Source organism: Macrosteles quadrilineatus, unplaced genomic scaffold, assembly GCF_028750875.1.
Source record: "Macrosteles quadrilineatus isolate MER2022 unplaced genomic scaffold, UCM_ALF_1.0 Scaffold_1__1_contigs__length_201487025, whole genome shotgun sequence".
Lineage (NCBI taxonomy): Eukaryota > Metazoa > Arthropoda > Insecta > Hemiptera > Cicadellidae > Macrosteles > Macrosteles quadrilineatus.
In genome coordinates this window covers 60,661,437-60,689,206 of record NW_026542594.1, presented here as the reverse complement: position 1 = coordinate 60,689,206, position 27,770 = coordinate 60,661,437, and the positions used below count along the sequence as shown (strand labels likewise).

At 35.0% G+C, this 27,770-nt stretch overlaps 1 protein-coding gene across 1 annotated transcript; it reads left to right on the top strand.

Moving 5' to 3' along the window:
- The first annotated feature begins 204 nt into the window (after nt 1-204).
- On the top strand, nt 205-24,911 carry LOC128983252 (dopamine receptor 1-like). Its single transcript, XM_054402487.1, has 5 exons — nt 205-317; nt 11,087-11,158; nt 13,968-14,274; nt 20,152-20,422; nt 22,586-24,911. The coding sequence occupies exons 2-5, from the start codon at nt 11,128-11,130 to the stop codon at nt 22,850-22,852; spliced, it is 876 nt and encodes a 291-aa protein (XP_054258462.1). The 5' UTR covers nt 205-317; nt 11,087-11,127; the 3' UTR covers nt 22,853-24,911.
- The last annotated feature ends 2,859 nt before the right edge of the window (nt 24,912-27,770 follow it).

Here is a 27,770-nt window from a genome sequence, read left to right as displayed (position 1 = left end):
TGCAAAATCTAGCACATGCCTTTGCTTTGATTCCAATTTTAAAATAAACCCTGGCCCGCATTAAAGGCTATTTTAAGGGAAAGAAACAGAAAATAAATGGGGATTATTCTTGGCGACAATGTGACTGGCTAGCCGATATCTCAGTGACTTTCACACGCCCACGCACCAGTGTCTCCCACCATCCTCCGCCGCCGCGCCGCGCCGCTGTCGACGTATGACGTGTGGCGTGTAGCGTGTAATGTAGTCGGCGTGTAGTCGTAGTGTCAGTGTCAAGTGCGTGTACCGTGCCTCATCAGACAAGGAGGGTGTTAGATAAGGTTAGTTAAGTACAGTCAATGGTGGTCATGGTGTAAACTGGCAGGCAACTTTCCCTATCAGACGGCTCTACATTCAGACTGGAAAGAACGCATGTTTTAGACCTCATCTCACGGTTTGCTTGAATAAAACATTAAGTTGAAGTTAAATCTGTTGATGGATAGAGACTAACTAACGTTTTGTCAGTTTTTATCGTATTTGCTAAATTTTCAAAAAGCTGAACAGATTGTAAATAAAATTGTGTTAAAAAAAAAGAGAGATTAGTGTGAACTTTCTCATCTCCTATGTTGTTGTTCGTCAACAATGATAGCTTATAACAGGAGATACTATTTTGGAACAAGTATACTCAAGGTATTAAATGGACCCAAACCTACTGTCTTGTAATCAATTATATCAGTAAAATATTTAAAAAATGTCGAAAGTATATTCCATTGAGAACATTATTTAATTAAATCTGGGGAAATCGAATGTTTTAGATTGTTAAAGATATTACATAAGTTCGTCGGAGAGCCCTCCTTGAGAACTGTAAACCTGTTTTTTGTTTTATATTTATGACAGGCTTGATAGTGAAAGTGTGATGTGTTTACAATACGCTCTGTTGTTTCATCACAGATGACTAGCCGCTGTAAGCTCCGTAGGTCTATAAGAAACTAGTTTGGTTATTAAATTGTTTCCTGCTTCAAGGCCAAATCACTATGACTATTGATCATATTTTCATTCTACTGACAATTAATTCTAGGTAGTTTTCAGATAAATGGTTATCAGTGTCTTCGTCTCTGGAAGAAGGTTTAAGTTTCTTCTTTAGCTTTTTAGTTTTAAATCAAATTTTAAATGCAGAAAACGTCTTTTTAAGGTTTTTTTATAAGGATCTCAAAACTATATAACTGTAATTCAAACCGCTTTTTATTGGAACGAATGACTGTTTTTAAAACGTATGTATGCTTATTAATAAAGTGTGATAAATATTTTAAATGTCATGAACTGGTAATTAAGTACGTAATGTTTAGCGCTGCATTGATTTTGTAATATACCAGCTCTATTTTCATCAATGGTGGATCAGCTAAATTTGTTAAGATACAAAATAAAGTTTCAAAGTATAAAATTAAAATTTGTCCCCAACCCAGCAAATTTGAACTTTTTAAATTTGAACTTAAATGTCGATTGTTCATTTTGATATCCCGGCAAACTATATACTCAGAAATCTCTTTGTGTTCTGTACGGTTAAGTTAGTTTGAGACTTAATTATTACACTTGAAAAGTACGCATTTGGAGAACAAACGTACGATGTAAGCTTATCTAAGCGCCAAGCCTTGGCATCACCGGTAAAGACTGAATCATCTTACCTAGCCTATTACATATTATTGACGATTTTCATTGTATTCTTAAATTATACTATAACTGTACTCAAGTACAATGAAATTGCGAACCAGCATTTACTAGCTCATCTTTCGTAAACATTAGATCATCATTGTGTATTCACACTTCTGAACTTCTATGTGAACAACCACGATGAATCATTCAATTACATTACCAAGAACTGCCGCAGTTCCGTTGTATGCAGTGGTAGTGGTGTTAATTGTGATAGTTCTGTCAAGCACAACAAGCTGATAACGAGATACGAGATGTTGTAACAGTTAATCAGTCAACGACATCGGGGATTCCTGGAGCAAGGCCACGACAATTAATGCAGCCAAGCTTCTAAACACGTCATTTTTCTATGTCAGTCTCAGAGCTGTCGTCACGAAACACGATGTTTCATTAAGTAATTGCATATGTTTAGTGGTTCTACTCATTCGTTCTCCTTGATACATTGAGGTTATTCAATTGGTTAAACATACGAAACAGTCAACCGTTACTCCAATTCGTTGCCTGAATTAGTTTGACAAATAAAATAGGTTTTGGTTATGTTAAAATTGAGTTAACAATATTCAGTCCTAATCTATTACATTGCTTGTACCGAAACGAAACTCTAACGTTTGAACAGATACAAATGTAATACGTTTAAAATCACAAAATATTGTGATTGCTTATGTAATACCTTTGTATTTTTGTTGGGATGTAAAGACATATGCGGTTCAATAAGCAAGACAAAACCAGCGATCTTATCTCTGGTCCCAAGAATAGTTTGGGTATCGTGCATCTACACTCATCCCATCGGCTTTACTCGAATAGTCTACGAGACGCCACAGATTACACACACTGACATCAATGGTTTCTGTAATAAAAGGACATCACATCCATACTATTATATAAAAATCTAATGGTGTCTGTCTGTATGTGTGTTACTAATAGGTGCAAAAACTACTGAACCAACTGGGCTTAAATTTTACAAAAATATAGTTACCATACCAAGGACCATTATAGGACTATTCACACTTCGATACTGACCGTGGGCTTTGCCCCTTTGGCTTTAAAAGTTCTGAGGTGAGGATTTTAAAAGTAAATATTAATTAGTCTCTATGGCTGCAATGATAATACTCACAATGTTTACATTTGCTTTGACATTTCAATGTAAACAAGAAGAACTGCCAAATTGCATATTTCACATTTTAAGACAGCTGGTCCGATGAAATGGTATATAATATTTCATACAATTATTTGGTTGGTTTATTTAATCTAAAAATGTATCAAAGATCATTTATTCAAAAACGATGTCAATGATTATAGAAATAAAAAAAATATTCTAAAAGCTTTGCTGCATCAACTCAGGCTCTACTTTCGATTTTAAGGTGTCTTAAGTGTTATGAAAATAATGTTATTGATATATTTTCATGTAAACAATAAGAAAATTACAATGTTTATACCATGTTTTATATGAATTTGGAGTCTACTTTAAATTAGGCTAATTCGAACTGCTTAACATGGATTAACTTAACATAACTTTCACATCACATTGTTTTTTTATAATGTATATTTAGGTCAATTTAGTTATTGTGTTTTGCTAAACCTACGCTTAAATTAAGCTAAAGAATATCATCAATAACTAAATTGTATATCGTTGATTTAAATACTCATATTATATCTTAATATAGCTTTCAGCTCACATTTACATTATTTGATAAATTTATTATTTGTGTTTTGTCACATCACTGATTAAATTAAACCAAGGAAAATATAATAATACCCCCGCCGCAGCAAACCTGCAGACTAAGCGATTTCCATTTGCCTGATTGGATTTACACTACAATGTCTCCTTAAAATTATCACATTTATTCCCTATTTAAGTAACATTAGTTTAACGAGTATTAGGTTTGCTGCAACAAGGAGGGTAAAAAAGTGTTTTTTTTTGTTTTTTTTTGTAAAATGTTAATAGTTTAGTATGAAATGAATGCATTTTCCAAATTTGATCGAAATATGATCATAAACAAGCAAACTACAACAGTTTACTTATTCTCCATAAGAATAACATGGGAATTTTAAATTTACAATTTTTTGGAATTTTCTCCGTAATCATTAGGCGCACAATAACGCTTCAATATACTAAATTATTTGTTTTTTAAGCTCTACAAAATGGTTTGGAAAGAAAATGCTAAATTTTAAGTTTTTAGGGTCAAAAATGGGAAAACCCTATTTTTGCCCCATAAAACCCCCCATAAACCCCTGTTCCCATAGTCCGATCATGCTGGTTCGCGAACTCGTTCGAATAAACGTAGGTTTACACGTTTGTACCAAATTGCATCAAAATCGGATGATTTTTGCTTGAGTTATCTTGCTAACGGATATATATATATATTATATATATAAGTTTTAAAAGTAGGGACCTCAAAACGAAAAAGTAAATACGGTGATAGCTTATTCCCTATATGGGAAATTCGATAAAAACTAAGCAGTACACAGTGTTCTTTTGTTTCTAAAATCAATTAAATCTCTGTTACTATTTATTTTTATACATGAATTTGAACGTATGGTATTTTTGGCCTCTGACAACCTCAAAACTAAAAAGTAAATCGGTCCCGGGTCTAGGTCTTACCATGAGACCTGCGGTAATAGCTTATTCCCTATGTGGGAAATTCGTAAAAAAAAACTGTACAAATCCGTTATATATATGCCCACCGATAAAGGACTTAAGGTGGCAAACAACTGTTTTCCGTATCAATTTCATACGAGGAAAGTCTATTTAAAACAGTGTAGTGTGGCAAAAATGAATGGTCCTATATGAACAGCTGTTAAAGTAAACACTTAAACAAAATAATACTAAATGCGTAATTAACTGACAAAGATCAATGCAATTCTCAACACATTGAACACTAAAGTGGGGACCCGTGCACAAATTGTGCAGTTTAATAGGGTCAAAACCATTGACTATTCACCTCTAGTAGTAGAGTGGTATAGTCAATGGTCAAAACTAACTACTCTAGTTGCCAATGCAATATGAATCCAGTAGTAGAGGTGTAATAGTCAATGGTCAAAACTAACTACCTGCTGTAGTTGCCAATGCAATATGAATCCAGTAGTAGAGGTGTAATAGTCAATGGTCAAAACTAACTACCTGCTGTAGTTGCCAATGCAATATGAATCCAGTAGTAGAGGTGTATAGTCAATGGTCAAAACTAACTACCTACTCTAGTTGCCAATGCAATATGAATCCAGTAGTAGAGGTGTAATAGTCAATGGTCAAAACTAACTACCTGCTGTAGTTGCCAATGCAATATGAATCCAGTAGTAGAGGTGTATAGTCAATGGTCAAAACTAACTATCTGCTGTAGTTGCCAATGCAATATGAATCCAGTAGTAGAGGTGAATAGTCAATGCAATTCTCAACACATTGAACACTAAAGTGGGGACCCGTGCACAAATTGTGCAGTTTAATAGGGTCAAAACCATTGACTATTCACCTCTAGTAGTAGAGTGGTATAGTCAATGGTCAAAACTAACTACTCTAGTTGCCAATGCAATATGAATCCAGTAGTAGAGGTGTAATAGTCAATGGTCAAAACTAACTACCTGCTGTAGTTGCCAATGCAATATGAATCCAGTAGTAGAGGTGTAATAGTCAATGGTCAAAACTAACTACCTGCTGTAGTTGCCAATGCAATATGAATCCAGTAGTAGAGGTGTATAGTCAATGGTCAAAACTAACTACCTACTCTAGTTGCCAATGCAATATGAATCCAGTAGTAGAGGTGTAATAGTCAATGGTCAAAACTAACTACCTGCTGTAGTTGCCAATGCAATATGAATCCAGTAGTAGAGGTGTATAGTCAATGGTCAAAACTAACTATCTGCTGTAGTTGCCAATGCAATATGAATCCAGTAGTAGAGGTGAATAGTCAATGCAATTCTCAACACATTGAACACTAAGTGGGGACCCGTGCACAAATTGTGCAGTTTAATAGGGTCAAAACCATTGACTATTCACCTCTAGTAGTAGAGTGGTATAGTCAATGGTCAAAACTAACTACTCTAGTTGCCAATGCAATATGAATCCAGTAGTAGAGGTGTAATAGTCAATGGTCAAAACTAACTACCTGCTGTAGTTGCCAATGCAATATGAATCCAGTAGTAGAGGTGTAATAGTCAATGGTCAAAACTAACTACCTGCTGTAGTTGCCAATGCAATATGAATCCAGTAGTAGAGGTGTATAGTCAATGGTCAAAACTAACTACCTACTCTAGTTGCCAATGCAATATGAATCCAGTAGTAGAGGTGTAATAGTCAATGGTCAAAACTAACTACCTGCTGTAGTTGCCAATGCAATATGAATCCAGTAGTAGAGGTGTATAGTCAATGGTCAAAACTAACTATCTGCTGTAGTTGCCAGTGCAATATGAATCCAGTAGTAGAGGTGAATAGTCAATGGTCAAAACTAACTACCTACTGTAGTTGCCAGTGCAATATGAATCCAGTAGTAGAGGTGAATAGTCAATGGTCAAAACTAACTACCTACTGTAGTTGCCAATGCAATATGAATCCAGTAGTAGAGGTGTAATAGTCAATGGTCAAAACTAACTACCTGCTGTAGTTGCCAATGCAATATGAATCCAGTAGTAGAGGTGTATAGTCAATGGTCAAAACTAACTACCTGCTGTAGTTGCCAATGCAATATGAATCCAGTAGTAGAGGTGTATAGTCAATGGTCAAAACTAACTACCTGCTGTAGTTGCCAGTGCAATATGAATCCAGTAGTAGAGGTGAATAGTCAATGGTCAAAACTAACTACCTACTGTAGTTGCCAGTGCAATATGAATCCAGTAGTAGAGGTGAATAGTCAATGGTCAAAACTAACTACCTACTGTAGTTGTCAGTGCAATATGAATCCAGTAGTAGAGGTGAATAGTCAATGGTCAAAACTAACTACCTACTGTAGTTGCCAATGCAATATGAATCCAGTAGTAGAGGTGAATAGTCAATGGTCAAAACTAACTACCTACTGTAGTTGCCAGTGCAATATGAATCCAGTAGTAGAGGTGTAATAGTCAATGGTCAAAACTAACTACCTACTGTAGTTGCAAGTGCAATATGAATCCAGTAGTAGAGGTGAATAGTCAATGGTCAAAACTAACTACCTACTGTAGTTGCCAGTGCAATATGAATCCAGTGCGATGCCCATTTACCTTTTCAAGATTATATTTGCTTATAACAGTTGTTAGGTGAATATAACTACTACTATTTTACTACAGTTTTTTTTTTCTTTTTTTAATTTTATATCTATACTTTAAAGACTGATTCACTTACCTACCTCAATCAGGTCACAGTTGTCATAAATTAGCCTATTTAAAATAAATTGTTTCTTAAACTGTAATTGTTTAGTCTTTTGTTTACAATCTGACTGTGGTTAAATATTCAGCTAAAGAACCAACTGTTAAATTACCATTTACATTTAAACGTTTATAAAGAAAGTTCCTCAGCAAAACTGTACCTATGAAACGGACTCTAGAAATTAATTAAAAGTGACGGGGACGAAGCCCTAAAAGAAATTCCCTATTTAATCCCCATTCGTAGGTAAGCAAGATTATAATCTTTAGAATGAAATCTCAAGTGTAAAATTCTGTTAGGTAGGATGGCTGGAAAAGGGATGTAACAGGGAAAACCCCTGTATTAAGTATGTTATCTCGTATATTGTTTATGCATAGTTAATATTATAATAGCCTCGAGCTGCAAACTCGATTGGTCTTTTCAACATGTTTCTATTAAATTCACCTATTTTACATTGTAATTATTCATTAGTTTGTATGAAAATAAGAGGAGATAAAGAATAAGAATGAGACTGTATGGTAAACACAGTAGTTTGAATGTGGTATTCGAGATCAACCGCAATCATTTCTATATAGTAATGAACCCGTTGGTAGTTGTTAAGCAAAGGCCATAAACATTTAAACTGATAATTTAACTTGATCTAATGATGATGTTAGTCTTGCCCAACTACGGACCATCAAGTAGTTGTCTAAAGTGAGTTTTGATTGGATAATGCTCAGTTATAACACCATCACCAGACCCTGCTATAAATTGTCACCCAACAATCCATCTTGAGGACCCTAGATCCTCGAGTTGGTAGGAAACTTGTTAGTAGTTGATAACTTGCCAAACAAAGCTATGGGATAGAATATTGGACTTGTTAGCTAAGCATGTTAAACAACAAACAAAAAAGGTATGGTGGTTTGATTTGTTATTTTTACCTTTGTATTGGTAGCCTATGTCTGTAAAAACCATTACAATACAATATCTTAAGGTGGTCTGGTCAAGAATAAATATCCTCAATTAGTCAACCATTTAATTATTTGATATTAGCAGTTCACGACGATTAAAAATAAGTGTAGGTAGTCATAGTGCTGTTTTATGTTAAACACCTTTTTTTACCCAGAGGTTGAATGAAACGGATAGTTACTGTAATGTATCTAAGAATACCAATTTCCGTTGTAACTATGATTTCTTTGTACATCACGTTACTATGTATCGTATGATTTTCAATAGACCTCATTGGCTACAAACATCACCTGATCCCCTCTCCACCTACATCACACCACCGTCCATGTCCGTCCGTCCCTTCAACAGCCAGTCTACCTCCAAAAGTCGCACCTTAATCACCTGTTTGTGGCCGTGCTATAAACATGTAAAACTCTCGTATTCATTTAGTCCACTTCCAAAGTCCATTCAACCCACGAACACAACAGTTACTAAATAGAAAATGGCATTTTAAAGTAATGTGAATAATTCAACATCCAACCATCCTTATATCCTTATATATAATACGTGAAGGCGATTTCTACGAAACACTACTCCTCCGTTAATAATGGACGGATTTTTACAAACGACGTGTCAAAATAAAGTATTTTTTGTGTAGACGCCCCCTTTCACCAATTCCTGTTATAAAAATCCTCGGGCCTTGCCCCACAGGCCATCAAAGTTGGAGTTTCTCCCTTAAGATTAACATGGGGGAATCTAAATATTTAATTGGAAACTTTGTCCCCACTAATTTGAGAGAACGGCTGGGCGTAGAAACTTGGTAGAGGTATCCAAAGAAAGGTCTTGGTCTGTAGATGAGTTATCAAAAGAAAAACTAAGCAAAATCTCTTAGGACTCTGCCCCAGAAGCCTTTAAAGATACCTCCACAGAGTTGTTTACATTTTGGACATGTGAATAATACTTTTTAATGAAACAGATGTTCATTTTTAAATTGTATTTCAAACAACACACAATTATTGGGAGTTTCTGAATTCTACCAAATAAGTATTTGCAATGTTATTTTCCTGATTTTCTTCTTTATCATGTCATGTTTTGCAATGTAACGTTCCATTACGAAATCAGTGGGAAATTCTTTTATCACAGCAATTTATAATTATTTCTTATTGAACTATCTTATATCTATTGTACGGGTGTCTGCCTTTTTCACCACTTTTGCCTACATTTTATCATATTATTCTACACATGTCAAATATTTATGCAGAAAGAAATAGAAATATTTGCTCTTATCGTGTCTAATAAAATCCAAACATAGAAACCTTGCCTAAAATGGTACCCATCTTGACAAATATTTGCACCTGCTTATATTACGGACTTTGGTGCACTGGGTTGGTAACATTAATGAAAATAACACGACATTTTGGCTGTAAAATATGGTACAAAGAGAAAATACTATTTAAACAGCACCTGTCATGACAGAAAGGTCATATTCCTTTTAAACTAGATCACATAATCCTTTATAAGATACGTTGATTAACAATATGTAAACGTCAATATATACGTTACAGCCAATTTACAGTATTTTGCTTTTTGGAAATGTCCCATTGCTATGTCATTTGCATTATTTGTTGCCAATGAAGCCGCAAGACCATATGAACTAGGAGGCCCCTAACAGTTCAAGAATGGCCAACTTCACTTCAAGTATTCCACTACACCTAACATTCCGTAGAGAGATTATATTGACAACGTTATGTTATTGATAAGGCTGAGACAACTGACATCCCCCATGTCAAGGAATTCCAGCTTTACAGTCCTATTACACTTGGTCACCAGGCGACGTCACCGGTGACCATACTAGTTGGTGGGCACTGGTTCTTATGGCGCCTATTACACTAGGGTCACCAGTTGCGTCACCAGCCTTTGGTGACTGACCGGTGACTCTGCCCCGTGACCAGACGAGTAACCACTGGTGACCAAGATTTGTCGCTGGGCATTGAATCAAATGGCACATATTACACACAGTCACCGGTGTTGCGTCACCACTGTATTTTTGTGTTCTGCAAGTTCAGATTGTTGCCAGTGTAGTGGGTGGACGAAATATGAAGAAATGCTAATTCTTGCTCTTTTGTTGAGGAAAAGGAGGAGACAAGCAAGGAAAATGTACATGCACCCCCAAGGAAAATGTAGTGGTATCTATTTCACCACTACATTTTACACTAGACTGGCTTACTTTTACTGCGTCTTCTTCCCCTTTACCTGCATCTCTTCCCCGTTTATTTACTAATGTTTGTTCACTGGACATTCTTTAAACTGAAGAGATAAGACGCGGATAACAGAGTACTTTGTCCTTCAACGAGGTGACAGCGCTGAATGTATGTAGACACTGGAGTGGAGGAACTTTGGGGGTTGGTCTCACTCCTGGTGACTTCTCTGGTGTCCAGGCTGGCTGCCCGTACAGTAACCGGCGACGTCGCCGGTGACGCCACCGGTGGCGTCGCCTGGTGACCAAGTGTAATAGGGCTCTAACCCCACAATCAATTTCTCAAAACTATGCTAGAGGGTTCATTCATTGGCACAGAAGTACGATATGAACTGACGCGACGTGACAAAGGAAAAATCAAACTTACACTGTAACGGATATACCTAAAATATGTCTTCCCTTTGAAGTTAGAATATGTCTTCCCAAAAAATATTTTCTTTTGAAATAAAATCATATTACTCTGATGAAATCACGGAAGTGTTTAACTACAAAAGATCCACCAATACGATTTTAATACTATTTAAAGGTTCTTCCAAAGGAAGAGATAGTATATAACATAAGAATTATAACTCCGATGACGAACGGTATGGGGAATATTTTATTCATTGAATGATCAACCAAATTTGGCATCTAACTCAATTAATATCATTATTGTTTTTACACCTATTACTCTTTAAACAATGCTAAATGCTCAAAATATGTGTATTTCATCCTATTTATCGCAGTTAGATGAATTAACGTAAGCCTTGAAAGTAACCGTCGATTTCGACGGGTTTCACCTAGTAAATTAATAATAGAGTCGTTCCGATCTCTTTTATTAGTGTGAACTGGTATCTTACTATGACTAAATGTTAGTTGTATAACCTTTTTTCACAGTGTGTTTGTTTCAGATGATATTGCCCCAGCATTATTGGGGCCATGCCTCAACACCATGCTCAATACACTTTCTGTCATCCTAATTGGTAAGTGATAAATCTTAAAAATACATTTTAGCAGCCTTAAATATTTTATTTTATTAATTCCTCATTGATTACTAACTAGGTATCTTTTTTCTCGAAATAAAGCAATATTTTATAGCTACATTTAAATATAAGATCTTGTTGAATTATACAGTGTGTAAATTAAGTATGGATACCTATCTGTATTTTTTGAACAGAAATATATAATATTAGTTTGATTCTGTTTGTGGCATTGTTGTTAGTAAAGGTTCCGCAATTGTGTACATCAAAAATATTTTCTAACCCCCTGTAAGAGTTTAGGAGGCAGGGAGTAGCTCATTCTACGTTTAATTTACATTGTGCATCTGCATGGGCATTCCGAATGAGCTGAGACAACCAGAGCTACTTAAATGATTTATAAAATTCCAATTTCTTATTTCTGCTATTTTCCCTTTTATTTTTGAATTCCTACAATTGTTATAAAATGGCATTTTATCTTATCAAGTTTTAATACAACTTTATTTATCGGTAACGTTTTGGGACACCTTTTTTTAAACAGATAGATTTAGGGTATCTCAATTTAAATCATAATTTTTAGTGTGACAATGGCTATAAATTTAAGGTTTTTCAATTCGGTCTCCTATGACAATGCAAATTTTGAATTATCATTCAAATTTGTGGAATTGGTGCTTTTTCAGATAAATCAAATTTTGAAATACCCGCCGTTTATGCTAGGAGTGAAATATCTACCTAGGGGTTGTGTATTTATTTTGACAAACCCATTAAATGAGGGGTCGCTCAAAAGGGGCTGTTATTTTTAACAAAATAAGTCACCCCCACCCCTACCCTAGGAGGGTTAACATTTTTCAATGAAAAAATTGCAGAACCTTTGTTGAAAATCAATGCATCAAACTGAATATTTCGGTTTTAAAATACAGATTTGTTTCTACTGTATATTTAATTTACTCGCTGTATTTATATTTGTAACTAGCGGAGTACCCGTCCTTCGTGCGGGGCTAGCGTATATAACTTGATAGCCTCTTCTAATACAAGGCCGCGGCAAAACAACTGGCGAAACGGATACATCCCCTCAAAACTCAATTTCAAAAATAATTATGGTATAGGGGAGAAAGTACAAGTAAACACGCTAGTAAGATAATTTTGTCTATATTTATTATACATACCGTTATCCCTTTTAATATCCAAGATATCCCATATTCATTTATTCAAACTACAAGATATTTAGTTGAAATAAAAGTGTTATTTCACCTACATCAGCTCACCCAAACGTAACCACACATGAACACAAAAAAAACCTTTTAGATTTTACAAAAGGACGTGTCTACTTGCAGTATCCTAGGTCAATATTGCTCAATCTATATCATCCATATGTATATCTTTGGATAAAATCAGTCAGAAGTTGTGGTAGTATTGCAGAAGTAATTTAAAATTGCATTCCTGATGATTCTTGATCTCTTTGTTTGATAACATAAATATTTCTAGGCCAATAATAAAACAAAGTTCAAGCAGTCAATTTATTGTAAACAAAAAGCTGTCAATATGTTATAATTTTATTTTATGAACAGAACTATTTTTTCTATTAGTAAACCTTCATTCGAATTTTTCATTATATATCAGCAAGTTTGGTTAGGTTATGATAGTTAAATTTTATAATTAAAAATTTAGAAGATTAATTTTATAATTTTTCTTAATTTTATAATTAAGTATGACTAAGTAGGCCTATGACCAAATGACACTGTTGGCAAAACTAATAGTGAAATAAAAATTGTGCCATGTCTTAAGTCTTTGTTTTTATTCCCCACATAAAAGGGAATAAAAGGGAATAAAGGGAAATAAAAAAATATTGTGAAATCCCTCAATAAGCGAATTTCCATCTACCTGGCTGGAATTAAACTAAATTATTCCCTTAAAATTGTCCGAATTATTTCCTATTTAAATGTCATTAATTTTAATGAGTAGGCCTACGTAGGTTTGCTGCTACAGGGAAGAAAATAGGACTTTTTTATTAAAATATTGATATCTAAGTAGTATGAAGTAAACAAAATTTCAAAATTTCAATCAAATATGTCCGTAGACAAGCAAGCTACAACAGTTTTTTTCCCCATACAAATAACATAATAATTTTAAATTTTCACTTTTTTGGGATTTTTTCGTAACCTTTAGGCATACAACAATGCCTCAATATACTAATTTTTTTGTTTTTTTTAGCTCTACAAAATCGTTTGGAAAGAAATTGCTAAATTTTATGTTTTCAGGGTGAAAAATGAGAATACCCCATTTTTGCCCCATAAAACCCCTGTCCCATAATCCAATCATGCTGGTTCGCGAACTCATTCTCTAGAGATCTCAAAATGAAAAGTAAATCGGTCCCAGGTCCAGGTCTTACCATGAGACCTACGGTAATAGATCCCTAGCCTATATGGGAAATTCTTAACTAAAGACTAATAGGTATCTAAAAAACTGAAACTCTAAACTAAAACTATGGCTTCAACATTCCCTAGTTCTCAAAATTATCTTTCTTTCAACACAAAAATCATGAAAATCTGTTGATTTTTAATTAAATAATTAAGTATTGAAAACAGGTTCATTTAGAATCCTGAAAAAAAACTCTGTCACGTATATATGAACGATGAAGATGAATGATGATTACTCTCAGAGAAACGTATAGTTACCTGTGTCTAACGGTTGTTAACGGTTGTTAGTTCCTTTCAGGATACTTACAAAAAAAATACGGGAATACACTTTTGTATGACTGTTTTTAATTACTTATATTAAACTTAAAGTGTTTTTAAATATCTTTGTTTGTCCCCAGCTCTTGGCATACTATTGTTGGTGACAGTGTGCATTGTGGGTAATCTGCTTGTGTGTTTGGCCATATACCATGACTCTCGACTCCGACGTACCGAGAATCTGTTCATCGCATCCCTTGCTGTGGCAGACTTGTTGGTCGCTGGGGTCATGATCATGGCAGGGATCAATGATCTCCTAGGCCGATGGGTTTTTGGGGCCAAGCTTTGTCACATTTGGATCGCAGTGGACATCATGTGTTGCACTGCTTCTATCTTCAACCTTTGTGCCATTGCTTTAGACAGATACACCCATATAAAAGATCCCTTCAGGTAAGAAGTTTAACATTTTAGACGCCAAAAAGTTAAGTTTTAAACAGTGGCGGTTCCAAGGGGGGGGCTACAGGGGCTAAAGCCCCCACCTCTTGGACCCTGGAAAAATAAATTTAAACGTACATTTCGTCCTTAAAACACGCATGTCATAAAACAGACATCAATGTAGATGTTATTAAACTGAATAAGCGATGGCAGGAGTAGTATTAAGTTCCACATAGATCAACTTTGTGGACAATAGCACAGCAAATAAAACAATATTACGCAATGGAAAGTTAGTTATACTATACGCATCATCCAATTTTTACAGCAGTCAGCTGTTGACATGCTATGGCGATGGCGAGCGCCGAGCGCGCGAGCAAGGACGGGGGAAACAGCTGATTTCCTGATGTTCCATAGTTGTCAAATTGTCTGCTAGCCACTAACTTTACACAGGCCACAGGCATCAATCAGCAATCAGCGGTAGTACCAGTAGCCTTTTACCTTTTACTATATAAACACTAATGTTAAAGTTTTGTATAGTCAATGCTATTACCGGTACTGAATTCGATACTGTACATGTGACAGATCTATGAAATGGACTGTAGAAAAACATAAGTTTAAAAAACGTATCTACTTGCTTGCATGAAATATAAACAGCATATAATAGGTTAAATGGAAGGTTTTAGGATAATTATTGAGCACAGTTATAGCCGTTAGAAATAGCCCTATAAAAGTGACCAAACGGCTTATTTTTAGGAGATATGGCTTTGTAGTCTACAGTAGGCCTATGTTTTGAAATTCATGAATGCAAGTTCGTCATAATTTGATTTTTAAAATGTCTTCTTACTTACTTGCTCATGACAAAGACAAATAACAGGTGAATTCGCAGGTTTTTGGACAGTTGGACACATAATGGCTTAATAATTTGATTAAATAATTGGAAAAATAATTTAATTTTGATTGGATTAAATAATTTTGGATTTGGATTAATAGTTGGATTAATAGTCCATTATCTTTTTTAAGAAGCTACTTGCAAAATCGGAAACAAGCAGTTTGTATAAAAGGAAGATGGTCAGATGAAGTGTCAGTCGAATGAGTACCACAGGGTTCAGTCCTTAGCCCCCTTCTTTTCTTAATCTATATAAATGATCTACGGTACCCTCTTCTGTTGATTGTATTAAAAACCATTCTGTACGCAGACGATTCTACTTTTTTATGTACAAGTAAAAACTATAAAGAACTTGAAATATTGGCTGATGGAAATTGGTTTCATGGTAATGGACTTTTGCTTAACAAAGAAAAATCACAAAAATTAATATTTTCCTTAAATAATAATTCAAGAGAGTTGTTTGAGAACAGTGATAAGGATAATACAGTTTTTTCAGCAAAGTTCTTGGGAATATATGTAGATAGTCAGCTAACATGGGATTCACATATAGACTATTAAAATACCAGACTTCCTCGCGTAATATTTTTACTAGGCCGTCTGAAAAAATGCATTCCACTAAATTATGTCCGAACAGCATATTTTTCATATTTTCATACCATTTTCAGGTATGGGCTGATTTTTTGGGGCAATTGTGCTAGGGTAGAGGAAAATCTTGTTTGGCAAAAGAAAGCGGTTAGAGTTATCTCTAATAAAGGCTCAAGAGACCACAGCAAACCACTTTTTAAAAATCTTCAAATCCCTACTATTATTAACGTGTATATTTATGACTTAATAGTTTATATCTTGGAAAATCAACATCTTTTAAAATTTAGGCACAATACTCATAATCATAATACCAGAAATAAGAACCATACCTCAATAGAATTCCATCGTTTAAGTAAAACTTTAAATAGTCACATAGTTTTGTCACTTAGAGTGTATAACTTTCTTGAATCCATAATTAAATTATATACTATAAAGGATTTCAAGAATAAATTTTATTGTTGGCCGACCAATAACCCATTTTATAGTTTGGAAGATTTTTTTAACAATAAGATTCTTCAGTTGTAATTTTTTTTAACAAGTATTGTAGGCCTATATGTCTCCTTTTTTTAGTTAGCTATAAGTATTTAATTAATTATTAACTGACTGTGCTATAAGTTTGTTTAGCTGCATCATGTCGTTGTCCATAATTTGTTAAAATTCAAAAGACAATAAAGCATATTTCATTTCATTTCAATAATGGCTTTTGAAAGTTAGTAAACAGCTTTTAGGACGATATTGCCGTAGCCTACAATATGTTTTGAGATTTTATGAATGCAATCGTCATAGTTAGTTTTAAAAATGTCTACTTATTCATGACAAATAAAAATGGGGAAATGGGAGGTTGTGCACACAGTTCTAGACGTTAAAACTAGCTGTAGAAAGTCACCCAACGGCTTTTTAGGAGGATATGGCCGTAGTCTACAGTGTTTTGAAATTCATGAATGCAATCGCCATAGTTTAATTTTTAAAATGTCTATTTGCTCATGACAAACAACAGGTAAAATGCCGAGTTTATGGACAATTAGGCAAGGTTTTAGGTGTTAAAAATGGCTTTAGAAAGTCACCAAACTGCTTTGAAAATTCCAAATTTTCCCGGGAGGGAACCCCCGGACCCCCCTGCTTTATTAGGGGGTGCTCCACACCCCCCAGCCCCCCCGGTAGCCCCCCCCTTGACAAGGTCCTAGAACCGCCACTGATTTTAAATGATTAATCATACTATGTAGAAATGGGTATAAAAACTTTATTTGAAGAATATGTTATGTCAAATTTATTTTTGGTCTCAGTCAATGTAAAATACGTCTTTTAGTATACCTTTTCTTAAGTGTAAAGTATTGCACTACGGTATTTACAACTGATGAATTTGAAAAGTCACCTTCTATGGAACTTTTAAAACCTAGTGTATAGATTAGTTGTTTAGTTGAAATATTTTTGACCTACGACCGTTTTTTAAACTAGCTTTTTCGGTTCAATTCATAGAAACAAATTCACTTTACAGCATTGTTTTTTTTTTACACTAGTAACGGACCAATAAGGTTCAAGGATTGAGAGAAAAATAATATAATTGTAACGCTTCTAACGTCAACTTATCAGCCGTTAAGACTAATTTAATTGTTAACTAGTGGATTGTAGGGACACAAGTCCCTAAATAGCTATTTACCTTACAAGTGTAGTAAGAGCGTTTTTACATCACGCAGGTGAATGTTGTGCAACGAGCGGAAGCGAGTTGCATAATTTACCTAAGTGATGTAAACACGCTCTTGCGTAACGTGTAACGTACAAGATTTTACCTGACCCGACAATATACAGGAGGTTACGAACAATATTTTTCATTATCCATTTCACTCATCTTCTAACGGTAACTTTCATTTACAAACAAAAGCTAGGTTAGGAAAATTCTTCAAAACATAACAATATAATTCAAGCGCACAGCTGATTTCTAGCGTTGAACGTCGTTGGCTCCATAGATGTATATTTTTTTTAAGTTTTTCACTCAATGTTATTTAAATGGGTTTCATTACCTCACCGAGGGAGTTTTTTTTTTCAACTTTACATCACTCAAGAAGTAAGGAAGTTGTATACGTCACGCTTGGGATAGGGAAGTTTACCATTGCGGGTTAGGTAAAAGCTCAAATCCTATTCAACAACAACATCAAGTGCGTCTAAGGACATACTATTATATTCTTCCAAGGATTTTTAACTTTTTTGTAAAATATGGGGTATTTTGCCACGAGAAATTGATTGGAGTTGGTCACAAGGCTGGAAAAAAATCAGTTTCTGCCCTACACCCCTTGAAAGTTCCCATGTTATCGTCAATATCTTTATCTGTAGCTACAGTTAATAAACTGATGATACCTACAGGTCATTTTTATTGCAATCTTTCTATGTATTTTAAAGGTGTTTTAAAATGATTTTTTTTGTATTACGATAAAATGTGTTTACATTGATTACCGTATGTAATGAATATCTTTAATATAGCTGATTTTATATAATAAATTTTATATTTAATTCAATTCGAGCAAAGCTTGGTATTCTGGTACTAAATATTTAAACAAAATAAGAATCAAATGATCTTTCACTCAGCTGGTCTGAAAATTGCAAGTTAATCATTTTTAGAAACTATTTAGAGAAAGCAGATTTTTTTTCAAAATTATTTGTTTATTAGTAAACAAACTTCACGCACTCTATCAATAGAATTAAAAGTATAATAAAAATGATAATACATTTGTAAGGGCCTGACTTACGGGAGGTATACATAAATGACGCAACGATGACATCATAGTTTAGTTCAAAATTCCTCCGTGAACAGCGATGTAGTAGAGAGCACAGCGCATAATTTTTATTTCTCTACTAGTTTTTGCCAAAAGTGTCTTTTGGAGGCTTCTGATCTATGACGTCATACTTGATTATAAAATTAATCTTATAATTTTTTATTGTAAAATTAATCTTATAATTTTTTTATTGTAAAATTAATCTTATAATTTTTTTCTTATAAAATCAATCATATAATTTTTTTATTGTAAAATTTAACTGTCATAACCTAACCAAACTTGCTAACAAAAGATGTACAAGAAGTAATCGCATTCTACGCTAAATCTTTGACATAAAGTTAGTGTCACCCGGTGGGATTCGATCCGGATACCACCATTACTTCAACCCGGTACGCTATCCACTACACCCTAGGAGGATTAACACCACCAAGGCCGATGGCTCTACACCGTATCGTTTCGGTAATGGTGTTCCCTCAAGATGACGTCACGCCATGAGACCTTCCTGGATTGCGCTCTCAGTATCACTGCGGGCGCTGTTTTCGATCTAGCTCCGGCACCATCTAATGGCAGTAGCCGCCGACGCGGCCCATACATTCACCATTGTAAAACACACCTTTTTAAGTTGCTGCTCTGTTTTAATACAGATATGAAATATTACTAATGCATGCCAAACTCTGTTTACTATTCTAAACTTTATGTCTTCTTCTTTTCTTGCAAAAAATAAAACATTTAAACTCGTTAAAACCCGACTACATTTGTCCAGTTTTTACCACAGATCTATGCTTGACATTAACGGCCTACTTTTTTATTTCTTTTTTAACGCACAGTGACAAATTTTGTAGATACATTGAAAGAAAAAAGTATCGCGCTTACGTCAAACATAACGGGGTGCCGGTGCCCTCTATGAAACACCCGACCCTCTCCCTCTTTCGTCCTTGTCTTCTTCTTTTCGACTCCGGCATCCTCAGGTGTCTGGTGCTCTCACCCCCTCTTTCCACCTTTCTTTCTGGAAGCTCCAGTAGAGTCAGCTTTGGGGGTGCCACCCTCACCATGCTTTTTCCAAGCATCCTTGTTCCCGGAGGAACCGGCTTCGATGGGAGCAAGGTTCGGGTGCTTAGCAGCCCACCCCAGCTTCCTTTCCTACCTGGAAAGCACCTTTTTGCCCTTGGTTAAGCCATCCGCTATCCTCTGTCTTCGCATCCCCTGTATAGTACTTTTCGGTTCCTCTATGGTTTCTTCAAGCTAGCTGACATCATCAGATTTCAGTAGACTTTCCTCCTCAATTGGGGTTAGACCGTCTACGCTCAGTCCAGCAATAGGAACGCTTTCAACCTGTCGGTCACACTACTCTTGGGCATCAACAATGGTTTGGTTGGTTTTTTGGTTTCTTTTTCACAACATCCATGTATTGTTCCCACGTGTACCGGGTATCTTGAGGTCCACCTCCTCAGTGACCCAATTAGAGAGGTAAGGGGTACATGAGACTGGGTTCCCCCTGGTTCCCAGAAGGCTCTGTTTTAGACACTGAATATTAGGCCCCAGTGCCAAGAGACCCATTGGACGAACCAACCCCATCGGTTCCATCGGTCGTCTGTGCTGTCTTATTTTAGTCTTGACCTCCCACTTGTCTCAGAGTGTAATGTATTGATACAGGTACCCTGTGGTGGTGACCAGGAGAGTAGTGCTGAGCAGCATAGCCCTGGTATGGGTAGTATCAGGAGGAGTGTCGTTGGTGTCACTGTGGTTCCATCGGTCGTCTGTGCTGAGTTATTGTAGCCTGGACCTCGCACCTGTATATGCTGTTGTATCTTCACTGATCAGCTTCTGTATCCCATGTCTGGTCATGGCTGCAATTTACTCGAGACTCTACCTACTATCTCGCCATCACTGCCAATCTATTGCCAATACTCATATCGATCATAAGGTAAGGAAATCTGTAACATAAAAAGTTAGAGCAACTTAAAGTTGGAGTTGTACATTGATTGTGGATTGAGTAAATATACAGGGTGGTCATAAATTATTGGACACATTTTAAGATTATATAAAGAAATAACTAAGCAGATTAGAAAAATTGGAATTGTTTCATTAAGTAGCAAATTTAAAATAGTTTTATCATAGATAAAACATACTCCTTGAGTTGCTTAGTCTATGGTTTTATACAGTAACTGCAGTTTCGACAGAAAATATTCCGGGCAGGAAATTTTGGTCGTTCATGTTGAGCATTACCAAACCACTGGCATTGATTGTAGTAATTGGTACTGGACACATTGGAATCAACTGGAGGTTTCTGAGCAAATTTAGTGCTCCAAGTCCTTGAAGTGACTTTATCCGCAGTTATCTGCAATCATGCATGTTCAGAAGCATTAATGATTGTTGTATTTTAACCGATTCGGCTTGCTTAACATTTGAGACAGCAGAATGAAGTGTTAGATCTGAATTCATTTGTAGTTTGCAGATAAACCTTTGTCTCTAATCGCTACAACAAGCTGATCCCGTATAGCGTCATCTTTACAAGAAGCAGGAGAATCGCATCTAGAAGCCATCTCAAGAAGATCATGAATTAATTTCTCAACACGCTCTTCCTTGTGTTGAACCCTAGTATAAGTGCCTCTGATTGATTACATTTTTAGAAGGAGCGAAATGTATAAAATTGTCTTAAACAAGTTTTGAAACTTTTACTTTCCTCAAATGTAAAATAAAATAATTCAAATATGCTTTCAGTCTTTTCGCCCACCATATATATAGTAAGGTGTTTACCTGATATGGTTCGTCTTCATTGGTGAGCCCAGATACCGCATGAAAGCGCAAGAAACGGGTTGTCCATTTAGACCAGTTCCCTCCTTTAAAATCAAAATGTTCGGCGAAGGAGCACTAAAACCTTTCATCATTATGTTTTGCTAAAACAATTACAATCCGGTGCCACCATGTAGTGTTATCGTAAGTTAAATCAAATATATTTTTGACAAGAGAAATACTTGATTTATTAGGTAGCTTTAACAATAAGAGTGTTTACCAAGAAAAACTAAATAAATAAGATTCTAATACCATATGTTGTGAAACACATATATGACTAACAACACCAGCTGTATATGACATTTGACGAATCAACATTAAACTGTCTTAAGTAAAAACAAATTACTTTTTTTTCTTATTTTTATAACAATTTTATTAACCGATCAGCATTACATTGCTATACAAGTTAGGTATAATATAAGAAAGAAAAAAAATAACATTATTAATTATATTAACATAGGTAGAGGTCAGCTATGGCTAGCCCCTCAGGCACTTATTGTCACTAAAAAACAAATTACTAGTGTAAAATAAAAAGCTAAGTCTTTGGTATCATGAAAGCTAATTTGTAATAACTGTTTGAAGAAGGCTGATCGTTTGGAGTATGGCCGTAGTTTATCCGTGTTGCAATTCTATAAAATATGGTGGTACAGGCAGTTTGAACGACTGGGAAGTGTCCAACATATCGTCTAAAGGGTCCTCACCACACCACCTCACCTCAAAAGAAACATGACTTACAATAACAGTTTAGGAGATTTTTACAGTCCTTTTATAACTAATTTTCATAATTGCTGACCTTTTTATAGTTATAATTGTTTGCAGTTACTAAATAAAACTGTTTTAAATTTGCTATTTGATTGAATGATTCCAAAAGTTTCATAGTTGCTTGGTTATTTACTTATTTAATCTTAAAATGTGTATAATAGTTTATGGTCACCCTATAGTTTTTCACTATAAAAGTGTACTAAAACTATAAATATAACTATAAATATAAATACACTATACCTGTACATTTGAGCTATAAAAATTCTGCCATGGGGATAGTGGTTCGGTTTTTGGTTAGATTTGGCTCAGGTTCCCGAATTAGATACCCCCATCCCTCAAACTCCAATGGTAATTCTTAGAATGGTAATGTCTCAAAAAGATGGCATGTACTTCCATAATTCATGGACTTATATAAGTGGGTGATTAAACATGCGCTAATCTACAAATGACATAGTTACTAAGATCATAATGCATTCTTCTATCTTATTGAACCTTTTTTTAAATAATCAAATTAATTTATGTGATCTTTTAGGCTGCAGTGACTATTGGCATCATAATGGGGATTTTCCTCGCGTGTTGGCTGCCCTTCTTCTGTGCCAACATCCTGGATGCCTTCTACCCCGACTACGTCTCCTCATCCTTGTTCAAACTACTCACATGGCTCGGTTACTCTAACTCCGTCTTCAACCCTATTGTCTACTCAGTTCTTAACAAAGAGTTCAGAGAATGTTTCAAGCTCATTGTTATGAGAAGACTGTCAAAACAGAGTGTCAAAACTATCTCGTCCATTACCAGTTAGCACTTTCGGTGCCTTGCTTGGATGGTCATAATAAATTGAATTTTGATACAAATTGAAAGGTATTAATTCAGTGATTCTGAGAAATGTCAGAAGCTTATGATGGTTCAAAACCTGCTGTCATGATTGTTGAGTTTTGAATGAATGCTCCAGGTGATCTTAGTCAGTAACAACTAACAAATAAAGTTTGTCATCTCATTCATAGAGTGCCTTCTGGGAACACTGACTGGTGCACCGGTGCATAAAATGTGTCGTTCTGCGAGACCGGTGAGTTAACCTAGCAGACAGCTATTTCCTCTTTTTCCTCCACCAGTGCAAGATTTATGTAACGGAGAAATTGTATGGTGCATTGTACACCCGCAGCCTCTGATTTGTCAGTTTCTTGCACAACAATATATGCAGCTATGGCAGGTCCATCAAATAATTTTCATCAGATCGATAGGTTATATTACGTGATGAGTGAATAATTTATTCTATGAGGGGATTTATGGAGGATTTATTTTTGGGGATTTAATATTACGTAATAAGTGAAAAAATTGCAAATAATTTATTGTGTGAAGGTAAGTTTGTTTGATTTAAATATTATACAGTAAATAGTAGGTGGATGTGTAAATTATAATCAGATGTATACCCTAAACCGGTGACTAACCGTTCTGGGATACTAAGACTCTTGCCCGGGGTGGTACCGGTGAGTAAGTCGCCGGTTCATCTGCACCGGTGCACCAGTACATGTTCCCAGATCGCGCCCATTCAACACTCATCTTACACTAAGATTCGTCTTCAAATATGCCTATGGTGTTTCGTCAAAGAAATTAAATCTAATCACAAATAGATTGTTTTGAAAATGTCATTAAACCAGTATTTAGACAAAATTATCAGACTTATTTCCTAAATTAAGCATCACAGGGGTAACTACTGTATGTGTTTATGGTTCCAGTAAAAGAATAACTTGTGCGTGCTCATGAAGCTTTGTATAGTAATAATATTTTTCTTGGTAATAAGAGATTCAGTATGTTTCATGTTTAGATGTTCCTTTAGTGTAATTTTTTGTTAATACTCTTTTATATTGTAAACTATTGTTTTTTTTATATACCGTACTAAATAAGTCACCACATGTTGGTAGAGTATTGTTCCTATATCCTATGAAAAGTAAGTACTTGTATTACAGGCTAAAAGTAAAAATTAGATACCGTATGTTAAGCCATTATTTAAGTTAATATAGATAGATTAGAGAATTTGGCCTGTTTGGTTAATTTTTAGTTAATTTTTTTAAAGGATAGTGGCAAAATAGGTCTGTCTAATCCATCAACTCAACTCGTCACATCACTACGCCAGTCCAGTACGCCGCAAAAGAAGGCACAGTAGAGTGTAATCTGTGGTTCGCAGAGGTTAAATTGATTTGTAAATTAAACTAAATTTAAATATAGGCCTACATGATGATAAAGAAATTTGATGCTGGTTTAATGAATTTCGTGGCACCGTATAGTGTTTTGAAAGGACATTCACCTGGCCGGCTAATAACAAGTGATCTCAAGTCAAGTCGAAGAAATCTAACAATTCTGCATTAGAAGCCCGAAAAAATCAATTGCCCTACAAAGTCTTCAGTAACACCCTGTATTTACAGTAAAACAATAAAAAAATATTCAAAGTTTATTTAATTTGTTAGTTAGATAATAATTAATTATTTTCACTTATTATTATGAGAATTATAACAGAATTATAAGTACCTGTATTACACTAAGATTATTCAACAAATAAAAGTCACACATATTGTCATGACTATTCTTATACTCACTCTAGTATACACAGTAACAGTATCACCAATCTAGTTAACCATAGGATTCGTAAAAAGACATGTTCTACATCCTTTCCAAATTTCTGATTATCCAACAAGTAATTTTAGATCTCTTCTGGTCTGCATGCATATACTCTATTATAACGGTAAATAAATAACCTTCCATGCAGCACATAATACCCCCGCCGCAGCAAACCTGCCGACTAAGCAAATTTCCATTTGTCTGAATTAATTTTCAACTAATACTTTTTTATTCTAAATAATTTTTTTCTTGAAATAGTCTAAATCTCTTTAATTAACATTAGGTTTAATGAGTACCTAGCTGCTACCAGGAAACTAATAATGTGTGGGTTTTAGTAAAATAATTATAGCTTAGTATAAAATGATTAAATTTGCCAAGTGTGTTTAAAATGTATCCATAAACAAGCATACTACAACATTTTACAACAATCTCCATAAAAATACAATGGGAATTTTAAGTTTAATTTTTTTTAATTTTCTCCGTTAGGTATTAAAAACCATACAAAAACACTTTGTTATACTAAATTATTTTTGTTTTGAGCTCTTTAAAAAGGTCAAGATAGAAGCTGGGAAATTTTGTGTTTTCGAAGGTCAAAATGGGAAAAACCAATTTTTACCCCATAAAACCCTGTTCCCATGGTCCGATCATGCTGGTTTGCAAACTAATTCAAATTTATCTCGCCTTACACTAATTAAAACAAATTTCATAAAAATCGGACAAAAATTATTCACGTTCACAGACACATATTATCTAAATATTTAAAAGGCAAAGCCCTCACTGACACACTCACTCACTCACTCACTCACTCATCACTAATTCTCCCACTTCCCATTTACCTAGGAGGCTGAAATTCGGTACACCGATTCTTTGGGCATTAAATAGGAAAACTAAGTAGTTTTTATTCTGATCGGGCTTTCGGGTTCCGCCCTAGTGGCTCTGGAGTTTCCCATGTTAACCTTATGATTTGTCATATTTAAAAGGAATTAATGAATCTTAACAGCTGTTTCTATTAAACAAGTTGGTTCTGTTCTATGATGTTCAATAGCATTAAAGTTACAAGGATTGCCAACAGGGTGCAGCACTAACAGGGTGCAGCACTATTATTTTTTTAATTTATGACAACAGCTAATTTGCAACCAAAAGGTGAGTGAGCGTAGCGAACGAACTTCAAACCTGGAGGCGAGTTAGCGTAGCGAAGGAGCCAACCCGAAGGCAAGTGAGCGCAGCGAACGAGCTCCAACCTAAATGTGAGTGAGCGTAGCGAACGATCTTCAACCAGGACGTGATTGAGCCATGCGAATACTTATGAAGTTAAACGGGGGCAAAGCCCGCGGGTACAGCTAGTATACATATATAAAAAATTTTAACAAAATACAGACAGCAAAATTAATTAAAAAAAAATAAAAAAATATCTCTTTTACATCTGTAATTTAAAGAATGCTGTAAATAGTTTACCTATGCAACAATTTTGTCCAAAATATTGTTTTTATAATTTTTTTTACTTTTATTCCATCTATACAAGTAATTTATAAGTAAGTAATACGTAATTTATAAGTAAGTAATTTAAATATAAGTAAGTAATAGGCAAGCAGGTTTTTTGTGACAATTACTCCTCCGAAACTACTGAACCGATTGACACGTTTTTGGTGTCATTGGAAAGAGCGTAGTGTGAAGTTGTGCAGGAAACTTTCTTTTTAGGGAAATAATTAGATTGTGAGGCCCTGGGGCCCTTTAAAGTTTTGCATTTCTCCATAAGATTAACATGGGAAACAAACATTGTTATGAAACTCCAGCTGTTGTCAGAAATTAAAAGTGAGAAGAACATATTATGTTAATTGTAAACAGGCAATAAGTTTGCTAATTTAACAGTTTGTTACAAATAGCCTATCTACTGACTTGGTTGAAATGAAATATTTACTATTTGAATTTGGGTTGGCCTAAATATTACAATGGAAAAAAGCGAGAGAGCCTGGATAATCTAATATATAAAATTCTCGTGTCACAGTGTTTGTCTGCAAACTCCTCCGGAACGACTTCACCGATCGTTATGAAATTTGGTGTGTAAATTCTGTAGGTATGCGAATCGGACGTAAACTATTTCCCGTTTCGAAATTCTTAAAAGGGCTCCGCCCCAGTGGCTCTGGAGTTTCCCATGTTAACCTTATGAGAAATGGAATTAATGAATCTTAACAGCTGTTTCAATTAAACAAGTTGGTTCTGTTCTAAGATGTTTAATAGCATTAAAGTTACAAGGATTACCAACAGGGTGCAGCACTATTATTTCTTTTACATTTATGACAACAGCTAATTTGCAACCAAAAGGTGAGTGAGCGTAGCGAACTAACTTCAACCTGGAGGCGAGTGAGCGTAGCGAACGAGCTAACCTGAAGGCAAGTGAGCGCAGCGAACGAGCTCCAACCTAAAGGTGAGTGAGCGTAGCGAACGAGCTCCAACCCAAAGGTGAGTGAGCGTAGCGAACGAACTTCAACCAGGACGTGATTGAGCGATGCGAACGAGATCATCTTGAAAATTAAACGTAACGGTACTTTCTTTCCATCGGTCTGTCTTAGGGGAAACCTATAACTTAGGCGATACGAAGTTCGCCGGGTCAGCTAGTTTTATATACAAAAAAGAAAACTGAATTAACACTGAGCTGCATTTCTTAGAAATCATTGAAAGTGCCGATTTGCAAACTATGGAAACATACAAAAGTCATAGAACATCACCAAGGAGAAGAAATAGAAATAGTTTTTTTTTTTTTTTTTTTTTTTTTTTATTTATAATCATTATTATGGAAAATGAGGCTATGAGTAAGGCTATTTGTAGAAAACACTAAAAAAACAAGATCAGCTTTTAAAAAATTATAAGATACTAGCAGTCATACCCGTCCTTCGTACGGGGTTGGCATATAAGTATAAAATGATTATTCCAGTTATACTCAAGCTTTGCGTTTGCAATGGGGGAAGACACAGTTTGATAAAATTTGCTTCTTTAAATTTACAGTATACTATAGTATGACACATCTACAATAGTCATAATAATCTACCACTTCACCTAAACAATAGAGAAAAACAAATTTAAAAAATTTGCTAAATATCACAAAT